At 46.7% G+C, this 22147-nt stretch overlaps 2 protein-coding genes across 2 annotated transcripts in view; one reads left to right on the forward strand and one right to left on the reverse strand.

The window, feature by feature from the left end:
- Sugb (Sugar baby) overlaps positions 1-22147 on the reverse strand; it is a 94712-nt gene that overhangs the window by 35369 nt on the left and 37196 nt on the right. The window contains exons 7-8 of the mRNA XM_045740790.2: positions 17281-17509; positions 2134-2321 (exon numbers count right to left, since the gene is read on the reverse strand). Of these exons, the coding sequence (XP_045596746.1) occupies positions 2134-2321; positions 17281-17509 (417 nt within the window). The remainder of the gene's footprint in view (positions 1-2133; positions 2322-17280; positions 17510-22147) is intronic.
- LOC123757091 (cartilage acidic protein 1) overlaps positions 1-22147 on the forward strand; it is a 293121-nt gene that overhangs the window by 10311 nt on the left and 260663 nt on the right. The gene's annotated exons all lie outside the window — the stretch shown is intronic.

A 22147-nucleotide genomic window follows, 5' to 3' on the forward strand; every position in this document is an offset into this window, starting at 1 on the left:
GGCTTCTGTGCCCAGGGACGCACTTTGGGTTGATCCGGTTTCCCTTCTTCTCTGTTCCAGGGGTTGGGTCTCCCAGGTCATCCCCAGGGTTATTAGGTCTAGCCACCCTGCGGTCTATCTCCGTGCCCACGATGTTTGTAAGTTTGCTGCTCTTGCTGCCGTCTTCAATAACATATCTTGGACTGACATTCGGGCGCAGCATTTTTGGCAGTCGAACAGGGTCCTGGCTGCATGCTATCTGGTCAATGTTCCTGGGCCTAGTTGGGCCTGTGTCGCTTTGGGTCGGCGGTTGCAGCCAGTTGTCTCTACTTCGCTTTGAGGAGCGAGTGCCGACCGCCTCCTGGGTAAGTCCCTCTTGTTTTCGTCTTGTGGCAAGTAGCTCCGGGGAGCGAAAGGGGCTTCCTCCAGAAAACCAGCGTTGAATGTAATGAAATGCCATTTTCTGGGTGGGACCCTGGAGGCTCCCCGGCATCTCTCCCTCCAGTTAGCATTTTTTTTTGTGTGTGTGTTTTTGACATCCAGCCTCTGAACTGGTGTTGGTAGCCGGCATTAGGGGTCTACCAACTCCCCCTGGGGCTCCACTTTCTCTCTCCCGGGAAGGGGGGAGCTGTGCAGACGGCGGCCCAACACCTGATGACATCATGCTCGTTTGCTCGTTATTCTTTGGGGGGATTCTGTCTACAAGTTTGACTTTCCCAGTAGAAGTTTCAACCAGAATAGGGGTTTGTTTTGGGATGCTTACCTTTCTGGGTGCCTGACCTGGTCGATGGCAGACACAGAAAGCTCCAAATTACATATGCAATTCTATACGCCATTGTTCCTTATGCCTCTCTGAGGGACCAGGTTCTGACTCGTGGTCCCTGGTAGACATAAGAACTCCATTCACACTGACTGATGCCTAAGTCTAATGGTTCCTTATCAGCTTGAATAGCTCCAGGGAAGCCTCCGGGTCTCACCTAGAATGTGGAATTTCATTACATTCAACGCTGGTTTTTTGTTACACATCCACAAGAAGAAGTCCGTAGCAGATGCCTAAATCCCAGGTATCTATTTACTACTAGGTGAACAAGTGCATCAGGGTGAAAGAAACGTTGCCCATTTGTTTCCCCCTTCGCCTGGGATCAAACCCGGAACCTTAGGACTACGAATCCCGAGTACTGTTCACTCAGCCATCAGGCCCCCCTACATCCATCCATTCCCATCACCATCCATCCAGTCCCCTCACTATCCATCCAGCAATTCCCCCTCACCATCCATCCATCCAGTTCCTCCCTCATCATCCATCCATCTAGTTCCCCTCTCGCCATCCATCCAGTCCCCCCCCCCCACCATCCATCCATCCAGTTAACCCCCTTACTATCCATCCACCTGGTTCTCCCAACATCCGTCCATCCAGTCCCCCCACCATCCATTTATCCAGCCCCCCCCCACCATACATCCACCCAGTCCCTCCACCATACATCCACCCAGTCCCTCCACCATACATCCACCCAGTCCCTCCACCATACATCCACCCAGTCAACCCCCCCCCCCACAATCCATCCAGTCCCCCCACCATCCATCCAGTCCCCCCCACCACCTATCCTGGTGTCTTCCCAAATACAATATACAAGTGTGAGCGTCACTAGACGGGTGACACTGGTAAACTTAAGCGAGGTCACCGGGGCACCAGGAACCACGCACTCAGTCGCTCCATATGTATACCAACAAAGTCGCAAGGTGAGGCAACGTTCATAACCCAATTCAAATTTTCCAAAGAAATTGAATTTGTAACCCGAAAAATGTGTAAAGAGAGATGTTTGCTCCCCAAGGTTCCACTGTATAATGTTTGTGTACAATGTCCTAAGTGTCAAACTTACATCAGGAGGAAAGTTAATAAACTACAGTAACTGTAACAGAGTTGTTGTAATTTTAAAACAGACTTAAAAGATTCCAGTATTTTACTGAGTTATGCATTTATAGTGAACCACTTATGAGTTTTGCTACCATAGTGAGAAACAGATGCAAAACAATGTCGTCTGTATTGCATGCAAAACAACTAATTTACTAACTGCAGTAACTAATTTACATCTGAACACTCATCAAAATACTACAGAAATCAATGGTCTTATCTTTTAAAAAAATTTTGCTTACCTGAAGGCGACTGGCTGCAACAAGATCAAGGAAAAGTATGGCAAAACTAAGCACAAATGCTGGAGTGTAGTCCTTCTCAGAGTTGCCAGCAGATGCATAGTCAATCAAAGCACCAGCAACAATTACCAATGCTCCCCATCCCAAGGACCCAAATAGACGCTGTTCTCCATATCTGTTCCCTTCACATCCTGCACAAAAAATAATATAACACTGTAAATATATTGGCTTTTATCTATTTTAACATCAAAATAAGAGAGAAATTTATTGTAAGCCATACATTCATCCCTAAATGGGGCATAATGTTTCCTGCTTTTTTAGGTCCAAAAATGCGTATAATGAAATGTTCCTTTCTGGCCTAGGCCTATGCTGCACAACATAGACCAGGAGAACATCTGCCATGATAACACACACTTCATGGTCCATTACCATTAGCAGTGCAGACAAATTAAGCAATAAAAGATAGATTTGCCTTTCAAGGCACAACTGATTACCTTCAAGGAAGAACCTAATAGAAAAATATGAAAAACTAAGGTGACCTCATTCCAGTCCAGTGCCTGATTACAGAAAAGCATTGTTATTTGTCCTAAGAAAACAAGGGATTCACTTCCAGCCAGAATCTTGTACTAGGGACTCGGTCGGCCGAGCGGACAGCACGCGGGACTTGTGATCCTGTGGTCCTGGGTTCGATCCCAGGCGCCGGCGAGAAACAATGGGCAGAGTTTCTTTCACCCTATGCCCCTGTTACCTAGCAGTAAATAGGTACCTGGGTGTTAGTCAGCTGTCTCAGGCTGCTTCCTGGGGGTGGAGGCCTGGTCGAAGACCGGGCCGCGGGGACACTAAAAAGCCCCGAAATCATCTCAAGATAACCTCAAGATAGGACTAAGTAGATGCCTCATACACAAAGGAAAGTTAACCCTTAAGCTGCTAAGGGGTCCTGATGAGATTTACACCCCTGTGCACAAGAAAAAAAAATTCTATAAAATTATTTCGTCTTCTAAAAATGTTAATTTGTGTTCCCTGAGAACGGGGGGAAAAAATCGTAGGTCACATACTTAGGGCGCAATAGGTCGAGGAAGTCTGGCAAAAAGTGGACGTTGACAGAGCGGTTGTCAGAGCTGGTCAGCGTCACCCGAGCTGACAGGTGGGAATTGCCACAAAGATATTATCACCTAATTATTTCAATGTCTCTGATTTTTTTTTATTCTTTTTTGCAGTAATATTATTCATTAGTGTGCAGTGTGATATATTTATATAATAAAATGTGTGAACCATCGCTGTACTCAAAATTATGCTGTGCATATTAGTGATTCAATTATTATGTTCATAAAACAATAAACAAATAGTTTTGCTGATATTACACTCTATACACAGGTTATATATAAGTATCTGCATGTTTTGGTTACCATAACGAACCACTAAGTTGGTATTGTGAGTCGAAAAGCAACGAGGAGTGACCGCCACACACCAGCCAGCCATTCGTTGCCATTCTCTCAACATCGCCTCACTCGCCCACTTTCTCCTCCCACCATCCTGTTTTATACTTTATTCACAATATACAGACGTTATATATAAGTATCTACATGTTTTGTTCACCACAACTGTACAACTAAGCTGATATAGTTAGTTCAGGCACTAAGAGTCGTCGCTATACACACAGTCAGCTGGCGGCTCCCTCACTCATTCTAGGTCACACGCACTAAACTTTCTCCCTCAACAATCCTGTTAATGGTGTTATCTCACTATGTACAGACGTTATATATAAGTATTTATATGTTTTGTTCATCACAACTGTACAACTAAGCTGATATAGTTAGTTCAGGCACTAAGGGTCGTCTCTACACACAGTCAGCTGGCGGCTCCCTCACTCATTCAAGGTCACACACACTAAACTTTCTCCCCCAACAATACTGTTTGCAGTGTTATTACACTATATACACATATTATATGTAAATATCTGCATATTTTATGCACCGTAACAGTACACCTAAGCTTGTAGAATGCCTAAAGAGCATAGTGGCCACCCTCTACACAGCCAGACAAATCATGCAGACGACGTCACCTCCGTCACCCAAATGGCTCCTCCCAACATAATCCTTTTGCTGTTATTACACTAATACACACATTATATATAAGTATCAATATTTGTGTTCACCAAAGAGAACCACTGAGCTGGTATGGTGAATGCAGACAGTAACAGGTGACCACACAGTCAGTAAACGATGCTATCTCCCTCCGTCCCTCAGCATCACTCCTCCCACAGCGCTAATTATTACAACAATCCAGCTATTATCACAATCCTGGTCATTTTTATCAGTCAGGGGTCCTCTGTAATACTGTCATCGCTAAATAATAGCAGTTATATATTTATTTTGACATTTTTCGGCGATGCTGTGGTCACAAGCTGAACAGCAATGCTGTTCACTCATGCTGCGTGCACCAGCCTTGGTTGCTCCAACAATACTGTGGCTCTCACACCAGAGAGTAGTGCCCATTTTTTTTTTTTAAATGGCGTCTGTTTACAAGAGCCCTGAGGAAGCTAATGTGAACCCTATATAGCCGCAGGCCATTTGAATCGTGCCTGACACCCCTATGGCGTATATATACGCCATGCGCACCGTGGGACATGTTACTCATGGCGTATATATACGCCATGCGCAGTTTAAGGGGTTAATCTCTACAGTGAGGTTCAGGTTCCCGAGCAGGAACCAAAGAAAGTCCACTTGTGCCACACCTGGAGGAAGATGAGATGAAGGAAACTCTCAGAAGCAAAGTGAATCCAGGCTGCTAACCAGAACCCACAAATGCATTCATGGAGGAGGAGGAAGAGGAGGAAGTTAGCTCAAACTGCAACATGGGATAAGAATAAACATTCATGCTGTGGAATAAACCCTCAGGGGTCTCAACAGACAAACAGACGGTAAAAGGGTAACCAAGGAGCCAACAACCCCTCCAGACACTTGAGAACCTACAGGAAGAGGACATGTTATCTTGAAAAGCCCTGACCAATGGGAACACTAAACCCCACCAAAACATCCCATAGAAACAGAGGGGACATATAACTGATACAAGGCCTTGCCACCTCTGCCAATGAGCCAGGTAGGGGAGTCCCCAAAGTAGCCCCACAAGCCAACATCTGCTGGAACTTGCTGGCTCACAGTTAGAATCCACTTCACTGCCCTAACGAATGTAAAACTTATAAGCTAAGCAAACAAATGCCAGAGAAAGTCCTCTCAAGAGGAGATGAAGAGTAAAGTGAAGAAGGAAATTTGGCACAAGGATTCAACACCAACCACTCAACTTCCTCCTCAAAGAACAAAAAGGGATCGACTGCCCCACCTCCTAGGTCAGGAAGGGGCTGCTAAAGATAGAACTGGGAGTCAATCCAGCAGCTGCAGCCATTCCCGGTAAGCCGCTTACTGAGAGGGTAGCTCTGTAACAGCAGAAGTCCAATGGCGACAAACATTATAAACCCATGGGTGAAAGGAGTTCTGAGCCCAACAGGCTGAGTGATGGAGGAAGCAAATGTGCAATGAAATTGCTGTCAGAGACCAGGAGCACCAACTTGTACTCTAGAAAACTGCCAAGCACAGTTTCTAAGGAGAGAACTGTCAGTGGATGAGGAGTCACACTGAGCGATGAGTATGAGTTTAGGCAGTGCTGACACCAACTCCCGACCTTATAATCACTCGGTAAGGGAAGAAATAAGCCATGCAGGACAATGACAATCATTCAAGCAACCTAAACACCATCTGCCAAAGTTTTAGATAAGACAGCTCAGAAATCAAGTGTGATGCAAGAAACACACTAGCACACTGCTAGAAACTAGCACTCTATCAACTGACCTAGCAGATAGGATAAAGTCCATGTACTACCCAGAAATGAGATGTTTCAAAGGGAGGCAGTTCATAGAGAATGCTGCTGAACCCCTCAATAAAGCTATGTAAGCTAGTCACTAAGGAAGATAAACATGGCTTTTAAACCCTGGCCACAACAGCCTGTGTAAACTGTCAACATTGGGCACATTTAAGGTGGGTAGCACCGGTCATGCATGTGAAGCATAATATGGAACAATACTAAGCCCTGTCACAGTATGGAACAGGTCCAACACCACTTGTCTTTAAAGTGGCTGGCTGGCCAATACCCTGGGTCACCTATACTGCCATCTGGTGACTGGCAGCCATATTATCATGGCAGAAAATTTCAGTGCATTAACAATTGTTTTCATTATCAGGGTTACAATTTTTTCCAAGCAGTTGCTTGTTTTTGACCACACTGGTTTTCTAGTGGGTTTCTTACTCAGTTCTGTGGTGATCTCCAATCACCAGGCTGCTTCTGTGCCTCTTTGAAAGCCTCAAATTCTCTGAAATGCACTCATAGCACCTCAGAAGCCCTGGTACATTCCTCAATACTTGGTTATTACCAAGTTGTACTATCAAGAAGCTTCTGTGGGGCAGACCCCTCCAGGAAAGTATGATTTGATATTAATTACAATTTCTGATGAACAGACAATCCAGATTTCAGTATGTTTCCCATTAGAATTTTTTTATAAATACAAATTTTGAAGATAAGGATTTAGTTCAATCTTTATAGGGATCTATTTACAGAGAAACCTGGGTTTGGGAGGATACAATGTACAAAGCCAGGGCACACATGATATGCATTGGAGAAAAATAATCATGAAGCAGAAATGAACAACAATAGTGGACCCAAATAGGGCAAGTTTTCAAACACAACTTAGCTGAAAGTGTGAAGCAAAGGGCAGGCCCAGTTAGAGCATGGTTGGGCACTTCACTGATAGGGTAGTTACCCTAGGGCAATGATTGCTTGTCTTATTCATGTTAGGGTTACCATTTTCCTCAAGCAGTTACAGGGTACTTGTTTTTCTTCGAGGATCCCCTTGGTGGCTCCCTGAAGCTATCTCACTGAGATGGCTCCAACTACTAGGTCACATACATCAGTTGCAGGAGTCCTGTTTAGCCTACCAGAGCCAGAACCCTGACTTTGCCCCCTCACAGAAGCAGGAAGATGATGATGATGATTATCATTTCCCTTATCAGGAAAACATTCAGAAAGCCAACAAAGCTTTACAGTTAACTGTAAAGTTAATAAGAAATGAAGCGTCAAAACAGCCAAACAACTCTGCAAATGATTCAGTTACAACAATTGGTTCACTCAAAATAAGCTTGAACTTGTTAGTAGAGTACTGAAGCCACCACCAGGTGGCCTGACAACCTGCTCCAGGTCAGTCGTGTGACTGATGGTGACTAACCTACTTGTATGCTCCTTGGGTAACTAAGTGTTGCAGTGGGTCGGCGATCCTGTGCACTTTGTCCTGCACTCACCGTTACTTCGTTGGTGTGTGTGGGAGTTTACCTCTTCAAGGTCTGACCACCAGGGTGGGGTCTTTTGCCTCAGGCAGTGTATGAGTCGTTGATTCAACTTCCCTAATTTTCAACACATTACCGCCCTATTTAAAAAAAAAAAAGCATTGAATGCAATGAAACGCCATTTTTTGGGTGAGTCCCAGAGGCTCGCTGGAGCTATCCATGGCTGATATGGATACCCTAAATATTTTGCATCAGTCGATGTGGGTGGAGTTCTAGGCCTACCGGGGATCATGAGCCAGAACCTGGCCCCCCTCACAGAGGCTTGAGTAGCAATGGCCCATAGAAATGCACATGTGATTTGGAGCATTCTATATCTGCCATCGTCCGGGACAAGCACCCAAAAATGTAAGCGCCACAAAACAAACCCCTATTCTGGATAACAACGAAAATCATCAAACAAGTGGACAGAACTTCCCAAGAGAAAACGAGCAAACAAGCATGATGTCACACGAGCCACGCCGCATGTCTACACAGCTCCCTCCTATGAAGGGAGGGACCATACATGAAGGAGGGCACAGCCAGGACCCCAGCTTGACTGCCAAAACAACCCTGTACCCGAAGGTCAGCCCAAGACAAGCCACCAAAGACGGCAGCAAGCGCAGCAAATCTATGAACGTCAAGGGTTGGGGAGAGACCACAGGCCGGCTAGACTGAACGACCCAGCAGACAACCTGAGAGATCCGAACCCGAGAACAGAGAAGAAGGGAAACTGGATGAACCCAAAGCGCAGCCTGGGCCACAGAGGCCGAGGCGCGCAAAGAACAGCGGAGAGCCGCAACCAGACACAAGAAAAAGCACCCCGGCCAACCAACTAAGCAGCAACAACCCCAGGGACCCCACCGGAACTGAAGGGGCCACAACAAACTGAAGGGAAGAGAGAAAAGAGCACCTTGCCCTAAAGCAGGACGGCTCAGGCGGAGCATGAGCAGACCGGAGGTGAACAATGACAACCCGTGAACGGCGCAGAAGGAACAACAAAACCGGAGCAACCCGAAGTGGTTCCGCCAGTGCCATACGAGATAGGGCGACAGTATGTGGCCAGAAGACAGCCCTGAACCACCACGAGAGAAGGACAAGACCACGACCACAAAGAGCGCAGTACACCTACAAAGACACAAAAAGAAAAAGGACTGCCAGAAAACCCCATACCACTGCCGAGACAAAGCATGCAGGTGGGACACATTCAAGAAGCCACCTGATCACCAAACAGATGGTGAGAGACTCAAGTCAAAAGTACCAGATGAGAAGACTCAAGGAGAAGACCGAACCAGCCCCGCCACGGAAGAGAGGCGGAGCCATGGAAAACCCCTGGGTGCGGACACCAAACAAGCCGCGCCGGAACCAAAGATGTCAAAGAACCAAAAGGAACGTCCGTCAGGGAACCAGGAACTCAAACCCGGGAAAGAACCAACCCACCCGAGCAGACACGCCCCGTCTGGGAGGCTCCCCCCCCCCCCGGGACTCTTGAAGGAACAAGAAGCCCGACAACTGACAACAAGAAGCTGCTGCTTGCAGAAATTGCCAAAGCGCAAACTACACAAACAGCAAGGGCCAAAATTGCAGTGAAAACATAAGAGCCAAGGCCCAGACAGAGGCCAACAAGGAAACGAGCACCACGAGCTGAAACCCAAAACGCAAAGCGAAAAACAGCGACACCACAACCTGCAGAAGTGGCACCACAAGCCCCAGCAGGGCAGAACAAAGCACGCATTGCTGAGGAAGGAAGGAGAACTACGAAAGACATGTACTGCACTAAAACAAAAATGTACTGTTTGGGAAGGAACACAAAGAAAAGTCATAGCCAGGGCCAGAAGCCAAGCCCCCCCCCCCTGCCCCAATGAAAGGGAACTGTAGGGGCAGGAGTGGGTGATCGGAAAGCTACATACACCAGCAGACATAGCAACACAGAAGCAGGTAGTGACAGACAAGGAGAAGAGGAAGAAGAGCTATACCGGAATACTGGGCCCGTTCTAGAACAGGAAACTGAACAAAAACATATCCCAACTTAGCATGAGAATAGCCAGTATGCACCTACCAAGATACACAACAATATGTAGAAGAGAAGTAGGAAGATGTAAAAATGTAATGAAAAGACCCGAAAGACAGTCCAAGCACAGGAAGCCAGGGACAAGAGGATAAGGAATCGGCAACAGAAGGCACATGAACCATATACACAGACCAGTAGCGAGGAAAAAACAAGGCACTCGCCCAACTCCAGTGCTAATGAGAGAAGCAACCCCATGAGCACCAAAACCCAGACCCCCAAGAACAGGAAACAAGGCTTCCAAACCCATAGGAGGAAGAGGAGGGGTACAGAAGGCATATGTGTACACCGTACATATGTAAGGCATATGTATGTGTATATGTGATGTACATATGGTTGAAGCCCATGGTAAAATCTGACCAGAATAATAGTTGAACCGGTACAAACCATGCTCTCCACCCACACAATGGTCGCCCAAGGCAAAATTGGGGAATGCCCCAAGAATATTGTGGAAAACATCTTGATAACACATTAAACCAAAAATCCAAAGTTAGTAAATGTCAAATCAGGTTAGGACAGGGCAGTGTCGTACCACTGTGCCATGGGTAATGGCGAGACAAAGGACGGAGAGAGGCGACTATTAAAAATCGGAAATAGCATCGAAAGATGAGAAAAAGGATGGAAGAGTACCAGCGAGTCCCCAGAAAGGACTGGAGGTAAGGCCCACCGGAAGACGACAGACGTTCCAATAATGCAGAAGCATCGAAGACCCATTGGAACCTTCGAGAACCTAGACCAACAATCACGGAGGCACAGATGCACCCAATAGCCTCCATAACCAATGGTCATGCAGGACCCGAGAATGATTGCGGCATGATGCAGAACACAGGTCTTAGAAAAGAAAGGTGGGAAAGCAAAGAAAACGCATCATAGAAGGAGCCGAAGGGACCCGGAACCGAATCCGGGAAAAGGCTGACGCTCAAAGGCAACTCGTAAGCAGAGGGGGGAAAGGAAAACCCCACTCCTAGTAACAGTAAGCCCCGCTCAGAAGGTCGGAAAACCCAGGCGGGGTCCAACAAGGCCCAAAGCCCCCTAGTCAGCTCCTCCCTAACTCTGGGAACCACCATGACAAGCCCCGGGGGCGAGTCGACCTCCAAAGCCCCAGCTTCACAAGTAAAAGCCGGGGCGGCTGAAATAGCAGGAAGAGAGCAGGCTCACTGGTCAGACCCCAGAGCTACGGCTGGAGGAACAGACTCAAATGCCTCCGACGCAACCCTGGAAGGGGAAATCCCTGAAACTGCCCGAGTCTCAAACCTCAAAACCCTGCCCCGACCCTGAAACCCACAGACGCCTAGGAGCTGGAAGCAAGGAGGGGGAGACTGAATGAACCACAGCAGGGAAAGAACGAGGGGGCGCAGACTGAACCAAGGCCAACGTGACCAACACCCCTAAGTCTGGGATCTGCCTTGGGGGATCCGGGAAAGCAACCAAACTAGCACGTTGCAACAACCTACCCAGCAACGCACGAGCCGCCTGCACCCGAAGAATGTCATCAACAGAATGGGTGATTGGAGCCACAAACAAGCAACAAAGCTCGTAGGACTCAGGGTCAAATGTGTCACCGACCCAACAGGCAGCATGATGGAGGCAAAAACAATGAGTGACGCCCTGAGACAAGGGGACAGAGCAACCCTCAAACTCGCACAGCGCGAGAGGGGACGCAGGGGTCTCACCCAGTGGACCCGAGTGCCCCTGTGAGGTTTTCCACGGGGCTCTTAGACTGGGTCTGCTAAGGGTTATCGCAGGCAAGGTATTGCTAACCGGTGCCCCAAACTACCAAGCAAACTGCTAAAAGCTGAAATCATGGGACGTGTCCACTCACAAGGGCGAAGCAGGGGGTGCCACCACACAAACGACAATAATATAAGGGGGAGGAGGATCAAAAGGAAAAAAAAAAAAGGGAAAAACCTCACAAGAGGGCAACGTACCTGAAGAGAACAGAGTCGGCCGCTGTTAACCCTTAAACTGCGCAATGCGCCTGCAGGCCCACGTCTGGGTTGCGCAACGCACCTCTGGGTATTTTTATTTTCATGTTCCATTCAAAACTCCCGCGGATACATGGGGTTCACATCAGCTTCCTCAGGGCTCTTGTAAACAGACGCCATCTTTAAAAAAAAATCGTGGTCCACATTCCCGGGTGTGGGAGCCTCAGCAGTGAGTGAGCAACCAAAGCTGGCACTCGCAGTATAAGCGCACAGCACTGCTGTTCAGCGTGTGACCACAGCATCGCCTAATAATGTCAAAATGTATATATATAATCTGTATTATTTAGCCATGATAGTATTATAGAAGAGACTGAGTGTGATAATGACTGGGAACAATGTTCAAATATCAGTGATTCAATGCTGTTCACGATGTTCACAGTGCTAGCCACAGCATAATTTCGTCTATCTAGGAATCTTCAAATGACTTCTTAGGTTCCTTTTCAAAATAAACGTGTGGTCAATTATTCATTTACAGGAATTAGTGACCAGGATTGTGGTTAATTAGCATCGTGTGTAGTATTGTGGAAGGAGGAATTTTGATGAGGGAGGGAGGGAGAGAATTGAGGTAGCCTCACTGTGTGTGTTTGGCAGCCACTCTTGTTTTGCTCACCATACTAGCTTAGTGGTTCGCTATGGGGAACACATATGTACATGGGTATATACAGTGTGTGTGTATATAGTGTAATAACAGCAACAGGAGTATGTTGGGAGGAGCTATTTTGGTGAGTGAGGTGAAGTCGTAATTTTAGCGTCGTCTGCTGTCTGCTGTGATTTCTCATGCAGTGTATGGTAGCAACTGTACTGTTTGGACACAATACCAGCTTACTTGCATAGTTCTGGTGAATAAAACATGTAGATAGGTATACATAACATATGTAAATAGCATAATAAAAACAGTAAGAATATGGTGGGAGGAGGGGTGATGGCGAGTACGATGTTGGAGGAGAGAGGGAGGATTGGCTGGCTGGGTGTGGCAGCTCACACTCGCAGAGTTCCGAGTGTGTTTATGGTGTGTGACAGTGTAGTGAGTCAATGTGTGGTAAATATACATAAATGAACCTGTAACATTGGTGTGAATAACAGTATGGTGGGAGGTGGGGTGATGGCGAGTGCGATGTTGGAGGAATAAGGGAGGACTGGCTGGCTGGGTGTGGCAGCTCTCACTTGAGGAGTTCTGTGTGTGTTGATGGTGAATGTATTTAGTGTGTGACAATGTATAGTGTGTAAATAGATTGTATATATACATAAATTAGCATGATACATGGTAAATATGTGCAACATATGTGTACATAAGTGTCATGCAAGTAACACAGTGTCTTTGGACAGTACGAATGTTTTACTGCCATAATATAGTGTATGTGTTCATTATGCATAGGATTAGCACGTAAAAACAAATAAAATGTATTTGGAACTGTGCACAAAAAATTAACAAAAACATATTCGCGGCAACTCGCGCGCCCCGCCCCGGGCGCCCTACTGGCCCCGGGAGCGTACGTCACGGGTGAACAGGAAATGATGACGTCACGCCCCAACTTACGGACCCCATAGCAGCCAAAGTAAGTACAATTTCGATTTTTTTTACATACCCATACTCAGGGAAGGGTTTTTGACACTTAAAAAAAAAAAATCCAGAGAATTTATTTCCTGCGCACTGGGGGGGTGTCATATTTGGAGGCAACGCAGTTAAGGGGTTAAAGGTGAAAACTAGCTACGCAGTACCCCGCACCCCACCAGTGCAATAGCTACCACGTACCCCAAGGCAAACAAGGCGGAAACCCCCGACACACTCGGGGTGGCCAAACGCCAAGCAGCGAAAGGCCAACAGAGGTAGACCCAAGGTGACTTGTGGAAGGGAACCCCAAGCCCCAAGGGCAGTACTTACAGGGCACTCAGGGAAGGTGACCCTAAGCACATGCAGCCCGAGTACCTGAGAATATTACTCCCAGCTCGCACGACCACTGTAAGAGCAGCTCTGAAAACTAATAACATTGCGAGGGTCTGGGGCTCCCCTTCCCCCTCCCGGTAAGGGGGGGAGCTGCGCAGACATGTGGCGCGGCTCGTGTGACGTCATGCTTGTTTGCTTGTTTTCTTTTGGGGAGTTTTGTCCACTCGTTTGACGATTTACGTTGTTAACCAGAATAGGGGTTTGTTTTGTGGTGCTTACCTTTCTGGGTGCCTGTTCCGGTCGATTGCAGATATAGAATGCTTCAAATCACATGTCCATTTCTATGGACCATTGCTCCTCGTGCCTCTGGGACGGTGACCAGGTTCTGGCTCGTGGTCCCCGGTAGTCCTGGAACACCACCCATATCAACTGATGCAAAATATATAGGGTATTCGTATCAGCCATGGATAGCTCCGGGGAGCTGTAGGGGCTTTCCCCTATGCTTGCGCTGCCTGTACTCGAATAATGTCATCAGTTGATTGGGTAAATTGAGTCACCAGCAAGCAACAAAACTCGCAGGACTCTGGGTCGAAAGTGTCACCGACCCAACAGGCAGCATGATGGAGGCAAAAACAGTGAGTCACCCTGAGAGAAGGGGACAGAGCAACCCTCAAATTCGCACAAAGCGATGGGGGCCTCGGGGGTCACATCCATCAGACCCACGCACCACTGTGGGGTTTCCCAGGGTCCTGAGACGGAACGCATGCTTAGGGAAGGCCAGGCAGGTTGCTGCTAACCGGTGCCCAAGTCTACCAAACAAATCTTTCTAATAGCTGAACCCCCAGGACGTGTACACTCACGGGGACCTAGTATGGGGGGTACCACCCGAATGTGAAAAGCACTCAGTGCACAGGGGGCAATAACCAAGGCAGACCCCCCCCCCACCATGCAAACAAACAAAAAGAAAAAGAAAACCTTGCAAGAGGACAGCATAGCCACTATGAATGGTGAAAACAAGCTGCATAGTACCCTGCGCTCCTTACTAATGCAAACTGCCTCCTACCCTAAGGTGAACTAAGGGAGCTAGAACACCCTAGCACACAAAGGGCGGCTGAAAACCGAGCAGCCAACGGCTAAGCAGAGGCAGAACCCAAGGAACTTCTGGAAGGTGGCCCCAAGGGCAGTACTTACCAGGCACCTAGGGAAGGAAGCCCTAAGCGCATGCAGCCCGAGTACTGAAGAAATATTCCTGGCTCACGCACCACTGAGAAGACAGCCACCACACACAAGGCATAGAGCTGAAACAAGATTGGAGCTAGAGCACACGACTTCCACCTAGCGCACCAGCCTCAGAACTGGGGTGTGGATTGCCAGCACGGGGGTCTGGGGCACCCCCTTCCCCCTTTCCCCTCCCAGGGAGGGTGGAGCTGCACAGACAGCGCCGCGGCGACATGTGACGTTGTGTTCATTTCTATTTGGGGAGTTCTGTCCACTAGTTCTGCTTTTCGTAGCAATTTTTACCAGAATAGGGGTTTGTTTTGGGGCACTTATCTTTCTGGGTGCCTTACCTAGTCGATGGAAGCATTCTATGTCTGCCAACCACATGGGGTTTTTTATAGGCCATTGCTCCTCGCGCCTCTCTGAGGGGGCCAGGTTCTGGCTCGTAGTCCCCAGTAGGCCCACACAACTCCATACACATGACTGATGCCAAAGTCTGACATTAGCAATATCAGCCTGGATAGCTCTGGGGAGCCGAAGGGGCTGCCCCAAAAAACCTTTGACAATCACAGGCACAACCATACACGAGTAGACATGATGTATCTTCCAGATGTTATTTTTCTCACTGGAGCAGTCCACACACTCCTCAGAAGTTACAAACATGCTCACAAATACAGGCCATCACACGAGGGGTAAATACTCTGCATTTCTTATGAAGCTGAACAGTTGGCTGAGTGTGAGAGAGGAACCCCAGTCAATTGGCCACTGCTGTCACCCTCCTCAACAATCATTTGAATTTTTATAGTTTTATATTATGTACATATTCTATTTTGTTTACTCTATTAGTAATAAAATCATTCTACAAAATCTCATTTTGTAGAATGAGATGTTTTATCACCATAGAACTATTTTCTAATCCTCAAAGTACGATTACAGTCATTGTCATGTGTTGATCGTCTAGTACATTTCGGTTGTCATAAAATGATGATCTGTTTTGTACCAATGTTTGAACACAAATGTTACCCATATAGTTTCAATTGTTAAGTAGTATCATGGGAGGCAAAATAATAATTTGGAGTGAAAATAACTTCAGCTGCTGGTCTCCCATTATCATATGATGATCGTAATACTTACCTAGGCCGGCAAAAAGATTGTGGGAAATTACCATGGAATCTTAACACTTTTGTTCCTTAGGAACAGAGATGACGTTCACAAATAACTGCGGATGATCCTTAGGGACGTAGGCGACGTCCAAAATTAAAATAGGTGATAAAATTCAGGTTTTTATTCGATCTTGATGGGACTGGTTTTAAAATGTGTGCCAACATCTTCCCATTCTATTACAAACTGAGGTGAAAATCGTGGTGAGAAACTTTAAAAAGAGTAAATACATTTGTGAGCAGGTGTTGCGGGTGTGCCAATATGTGCTCGCTCACGGGTAATTCTTGGCCCGACTTTCGGGTTTGCTGCGGGTGGGGTGCGCCAGGCTATTGAACCTTGTATGCATATACCCCTGTAGGGAATTCTATTGCAAACAAATTGATACCAAAATGAATGACGTACAGTGGTACCTCGGTTTAAGAGTTTAATCCGTTCCTGGAAACAGCTCGTATTCCGAAGCTAATTTCCCCATAAGAAATAATGGGAAATGAATTAATCCATTCCTGACTACCCCAAAAACCCCACATCAAACTAAATTTTATACCATCATCTTTCGAATGATCTCTTGTTTCTCCTCTATTGTCATCCTCACATGGGCTTTCTTGCCTTGATCCTTACCACTGGCTTTCTTGGGACCCATGGTGAGATATATAATAACTTTTATGGTCAAATGACCAAAAATCCAACAAAACACTGAAAATCTGGGTGAAGAATTGACATGGGATAGTCACTTGGCACGAGGCACTGGTAAACTGAGGGGCGGAGGGGCGACGATCGCCGTACCACCACGCGCTAGGTCGGCCTGAACGTGTATCAACAAACACGCATTCCGAGGTAACCCTCGCCTTCCTAGGCACATTTTTCGAGGAAATCCGGCTCATATTCCGAAAAACTCGTATACAGGGACACTCGTATTCCGAGGTACCACTGTACAATGAAAATTGAGGTGAGAAACTTGAAAAGAGTAAATACTGTACATTTGTGAGCGGGTGTTGCGGGTGTGCCAATGGGTGCTCACTCACGGATAACGCTTGGCCGACTTTTGGCTTTGCTGCGGGTGGGGCTCGCCAGGCTTTTGGACCTTATATGCATATATCCCTGTAGGGAATTCTATTGCGAACATTTTGATACTAAAATGAATGACGTACAACGAAATTTGAGGTGATAAAACTGAGAAGAGTAAACACATTTCAGTGATACCGCACTCTCGCGGGAAACACCTGGGCCACCTTGGGGTAGTCTGGCACACGCATGCCCAGAATGCAAAAGTGTTAAAATTATATGGGGAAAACTCCAAACCCATGATCTGCCCTTTATTCTGGACTTGGGGAAGTATTAACTTATGTCTAGACATAGGCTTACAAATGTGTAAACCAAAATGATCAACAGTAGTAAATAATATACGATAATCTGTAACATAAAAAATATCACTTAAATTATGCGTCAATACTTCATGCAAGAACTTACCTAGAAGTTTGAAGCAAATAGTGTCTGACATGACAACTGTGATGGCTAGGCCACACCAAGCAACAATGACACAAAAGAGGTAAAGCCAAAACTGGTGATGGGAGAGCAGGTCATCAAAGGTGGTGGGTGGGAGAGTGAGGGGAGCCCCAAAGTAACTCATTAGGTTCCCATCATCACACAGTAATGTGCAGTTGATGGTAGTCTGGGCAGGACAGGTGGGATCACTCACCTAAACAATCAAGATGCAAATCATCAGTATTCTTTAAAATGTTAACAATACTTATTAATAATTATAACTACCGGGTATCGAACAAATGAATGTTTAAATGATACATTCACATACGTACGTGAACTGTAATTTACATTACAACAATATAGTGCTTTTGAGTGTAATAAAACGCCTTTTTCTGAGCTGTCTCTCGGAAACTCCCCTTAGCTAGAGGCACTGACACTACTAAGGCACTGAAAATGCCACTCTTCTAGGTTATGTTTTCTACATATGCAGAAAATGAACTCTTATAATGTCTTGTCCTCTGGAAACAAATGGGGAACACCAGGAGATAAGAGATCAATCCACTACCAAGAGAAACTGCCTCTATGATATACAAACATTCTGAAACACTTAAAACCTACTCCAAATGTTTACTTGGCAACACTGATTTGCCAAGAAATGCTCTGAAACTACTGAAGAAGCCAGTCAGCACCAAGTGGTAACCCTTCAGACAAGAGGGTCAAGAGAAGGTGGAATCTTGACCTTGAGACCAGTACACCCCTATTATCTCAAGGAAGCCAAGAATCAAATGGAGGTAATGGGGAGCTACCAAAGGATCGCTCAGAAATGAGTTTTCTTATACTCAATGCTATATTTCTGAGCCGTGTCCCTCAGTAGCTTCCCTTAGCTACCTTCCCATTATACTTCTATAAATGTAAGGAGAAGAGTGAAAAAAAAAAATGTATTGGGTGACTTACCCAAGGAAGAAGCAGCAGAAGAAATGGACCCAAGGAGTTCAGATGGCACATATTAAGTTGAAATCAGATGTCCTAACACCACACACCTGCGTTGAGGACGAGAGAGGATCTGGAAGATATCTGAATGTGAGATTATGTTTAGATCTCCAGAAACCCCAGATCCTAGTATTGGCCATGGACATAGCAGAAAGAAGGATGACAAATCCACATAATTCATTGTCATAGGTGCAAAGGTAAGCTCTTGGCTGACTTAGCTTGACTCCCCGACAAATGCTTCGAGATATGTGTACCTGGTGCTGGGTAATATCATACAGATATTAAAGAAGAGAGCAGGAGAATTACAACCCTTGGTAGCCAAACTGCAGATTGCACCAGACCACTGTAGGAAAACTGATCAAGCAATGTACAATTTAGGTATCCATTACCAATGCACAGCACATGCAAGTTGCCAACTAGATTTTTGGGCACTAATGCTCGAAGAAAAGCTGTTTTAAAGGTAATATTCTTAAGCAAAGGCTTAAGCTCAAAAGTGAGGAAAGAAAGTCCAGGAACCAAGCCGACTTAAAGGGGCATGTGTCAGTCACAAATAAAAATGGTTTGACCTAATTTAATGATGAAGTGGAAGCACACTCTAAGCAGAACTTTAGAGGTAAGAGTTCAGCCTGCACCACTTGATAAGACACAAAGTTCCACAAAATAGTCAAGAAAGAAATGACATGACCAGTGTCACGTTGAGGAGAACAAAAGGCTAAAAACTGATGTAAGTAACACATCACCTCATTCTGAGTGAGGACAATGATAAGTGTTGGAAACCAGGGCTAAACTAGCCACTTGGAAGCAAAGAGAATGACAGCCCACAAAGTTCCCAAACTAGGATTACTTTGGGAGAACTTTGGGATAATCACCTGGAGTGGAGAAAATAGGTAGATGCACTACTTGTGAAAAGTGTTTAATGCCAATGTTTATCTATCAGTGACTATGGGGGAGTGAGATCTAGCTTCTCAGGCCTCACCTCCTAGGAGTTTATACCTGGCACACTAATTACCTCTCTCATCATTAACGTTTTCATCATATTTCTTTCTAAATCCTGTAGATGGACTTGGCTTCAACAACCTCTTCAGAGCATTTCACTTGCCGACCACCCGTACAGGTAACGAGACATTCCCAACATCTGTTTGACTCAACTGCGAGTCCAGCTTTCACCAATGTTTCCTCATCCAACCTCTTTTTAATTTAAATAAGCTTCCTTTATCCAAATTCTGTTTATGCCTCACAATAAGTGGGTTCCATGCTGGAGCTGCATACTTAATTAATGGTCTCACATATGATATGAGTATAGACTTCAAAGCCTCCTTGTTTACATTCTTAAATGACATTTTTACGTTTGCTAATTTCCCACATGCCGCTGATGTTATCTTGTTCACATGAACTTCTGGTGTTAGTGTTATGATTGTCTACTTTGAGTAGGGAAGGGAGGGCAAACGAGCTTGTGGTAGCTTGGAGAGATTTCGATCATTTGTTTACATAGTTGGGAGAGTTCTTTAGACAGTTAATAGAGACTGCTGTCTCTACTGAAACCAACAGTGGTCTGTTTTGTCTCACTGACTTTCTGGTTACTTTCCTGGTGGTGACATAACTACATAAATGTCATTGCTCCCTGCACCTCTTTAGGTGGGAGTGAGGGGCTAGGTTCTGGCTCTGGTCTTCAGTAGGCCGGTACAACTCTGCAAACGATGCAACTTAAATAGTGGTACACCATCAGTGATAGTAGCTTCAGGGAGCCACAAGGGACTCCCCAGGAAATGATATCTTGAACCAAAGGGACAACCAAGAATAAAGGGAAGGAAAGAAAGTTGTCTTGACTCAAAGTCAAGACAACTGGCTACAACCTACGACCCAAAGCCACACACGAATGCTTAGGACCAGGAATGTTTACTAAATATCGGGCAGTCAAGACCCTATTCGACCTCCAAAATCCCCGTGCCCGAATGTCAGCCCAAAATATGTTGCCGAAGACGGCAGCCAAAGCAGCAAACTTATGAATGACATGGGCACGAGGATACACCGCAGACTGGCTAGACTTAATAACCCTGTGGACGACCTGAGAGACCCAAGCTCTGGGACAGGGAACGAAGGAAAACGGGATCAACCCAAAGCGCATCCCCGACCACAGAGGCTGAGGCGTGCAGATAATGGTGAAGAGCCGCAACCGAACACAATATACAATACACCCCCGGGCTGACCAACCTAAGCATCAATGACCCAAGGGCCCCTCCGGAAAGTCGCCGTCTTGTTCTTTGCCAGAAAAGGAGGAGCAGCTGCAACCGAACAAACCGACCACCAGGACCAAAGGAGCAGAAACCCCTGCCCCAGAAGAGAGCATGAAGCTCACCATTGATTCCAGAAGCCAATACCAACAGAAAGAGAGCCTTGGAAAAACAATCTTGAACTGAAGGGGCCACACCACTAACAAGAGGAGGAGAGAGCACCATGTCCAAGGACCAGGAAGGCTCAGGTAGCGCATGAGCAGGCCGGAGGTGAAACAAAGCACGAGAAAACCAGCAGAACGAGGCAGAAGTAACGTCCACCCCAAATACAAGCTGGACCGGCTCCACCAGTGCCGCACGATACGAGGCGACATCATTCGACATCAAATGATGGTCCTGAGAAAGGACAAACCAACCCGATCAGAGATAGAAGACAACCTACAAAGAGACAGAAAATGGTGAGAAAAATTCCAGGAGACTTCATTCTGTTACTTTGAAGCAACCAAGGACCTGAAGAGAATCCCCGTGGTTCTGGCAATGAACCACCGGAGTACAGTCTGAATGGAGCTGGATGGTCAAACCCTAAGCACCCGATGCACCAGATGAAGACCCAGCACCCAGCACCTCCACATCCTCCTCAAGCCAATCCAAGGACAGCTGGAGAAGGGAAAATAAACATAAGACCGAAGCCAAATACCCACGGGTGCCCATGTCCTCAACAACCAAGGCAGCCAAAAGGGCAGGAACGTGCATGTGCAGCTGCACAACGACAACATCCTGAGGAAGCTCAGGGGCGAACAAGCATGCATTACGGTGCTCAAACTCGCTCCCCCAGGTAAACTTGTACAACAGTAGAAGTATCCCGCCAATCAAGCATGCGGGTACAACAAAACTATGCTAAGTGCCTAATGAAAAGAAAGGACAGTCCGCTAGCCAGGAAGACTCCGGTAACTCATAACGCACCCAATAGGGGAACGTCGACCCAAACTCAAAAGACGACTGATCCATCACTGTGGCATAATCCGTCTCTCGCAGGAGGTATGCAGCGACGGCCTCCAGAACCTTCCTAGGGAGGATTTGAGAAGTCGAAAACCTCCAGAAAGAAGGGACCGAAGAACCCAAAGGAACCCGGAACCGAACCCGGGGAGGCAGCCGACGCCAAATATCCAGGGAGGGGGGATAAGAAAACCCCTCTTCCCTGCAATAACAAGCCCACCGAAGATGGTACCAACACCGAAGCGGCGTCAAATGGGGCCCAAGGCCCCAAAGTCAACTCCTGCCCAGCCCCGGGATCCTCCACCCCAGGATCCTAGGGCAGAGTCGTCCTCCACACCTTTAGCCCACATAGAAAAGGCTAGTCCAGCAGGAAAAAGCAGAAAAGAAGGGGGTCTGCTGGTAAGACCCAGAAGCTTCAGCTGGAGGAACCAGCTCAAATGCCTCTGTCCGCAACTCAGATGGGGCAGCCCCCGAAGCCGCCAGTCTCACCATCATCTAAACCCTGCCCAGACTTCGAAATCCTCAGACATTTGGGAGCCGGGAGCAGGATGAACAACACCAACCTGGGAAGGACTCAAGAGTGCGGACGAAACCAAACTCGGAGCAACTAATGCCCCAAAATCTGGGTCCCTGTA

The sequence above is a fragment of the Procambarus clarkii genome, chromosome 13 (genome assembly GCF_040958095.1).
Source record: "Procambarus clarkii isolate CNS0578487 chromosome 13, FALCON_Pclarkii_2.0, whole genome shotgun sequence".
NCBI lineage: Eukaryota > Metazoa > Arthropoda > Malacostraca > Decapoda > Cambaridae > Procambarus > Procambarus clarkii.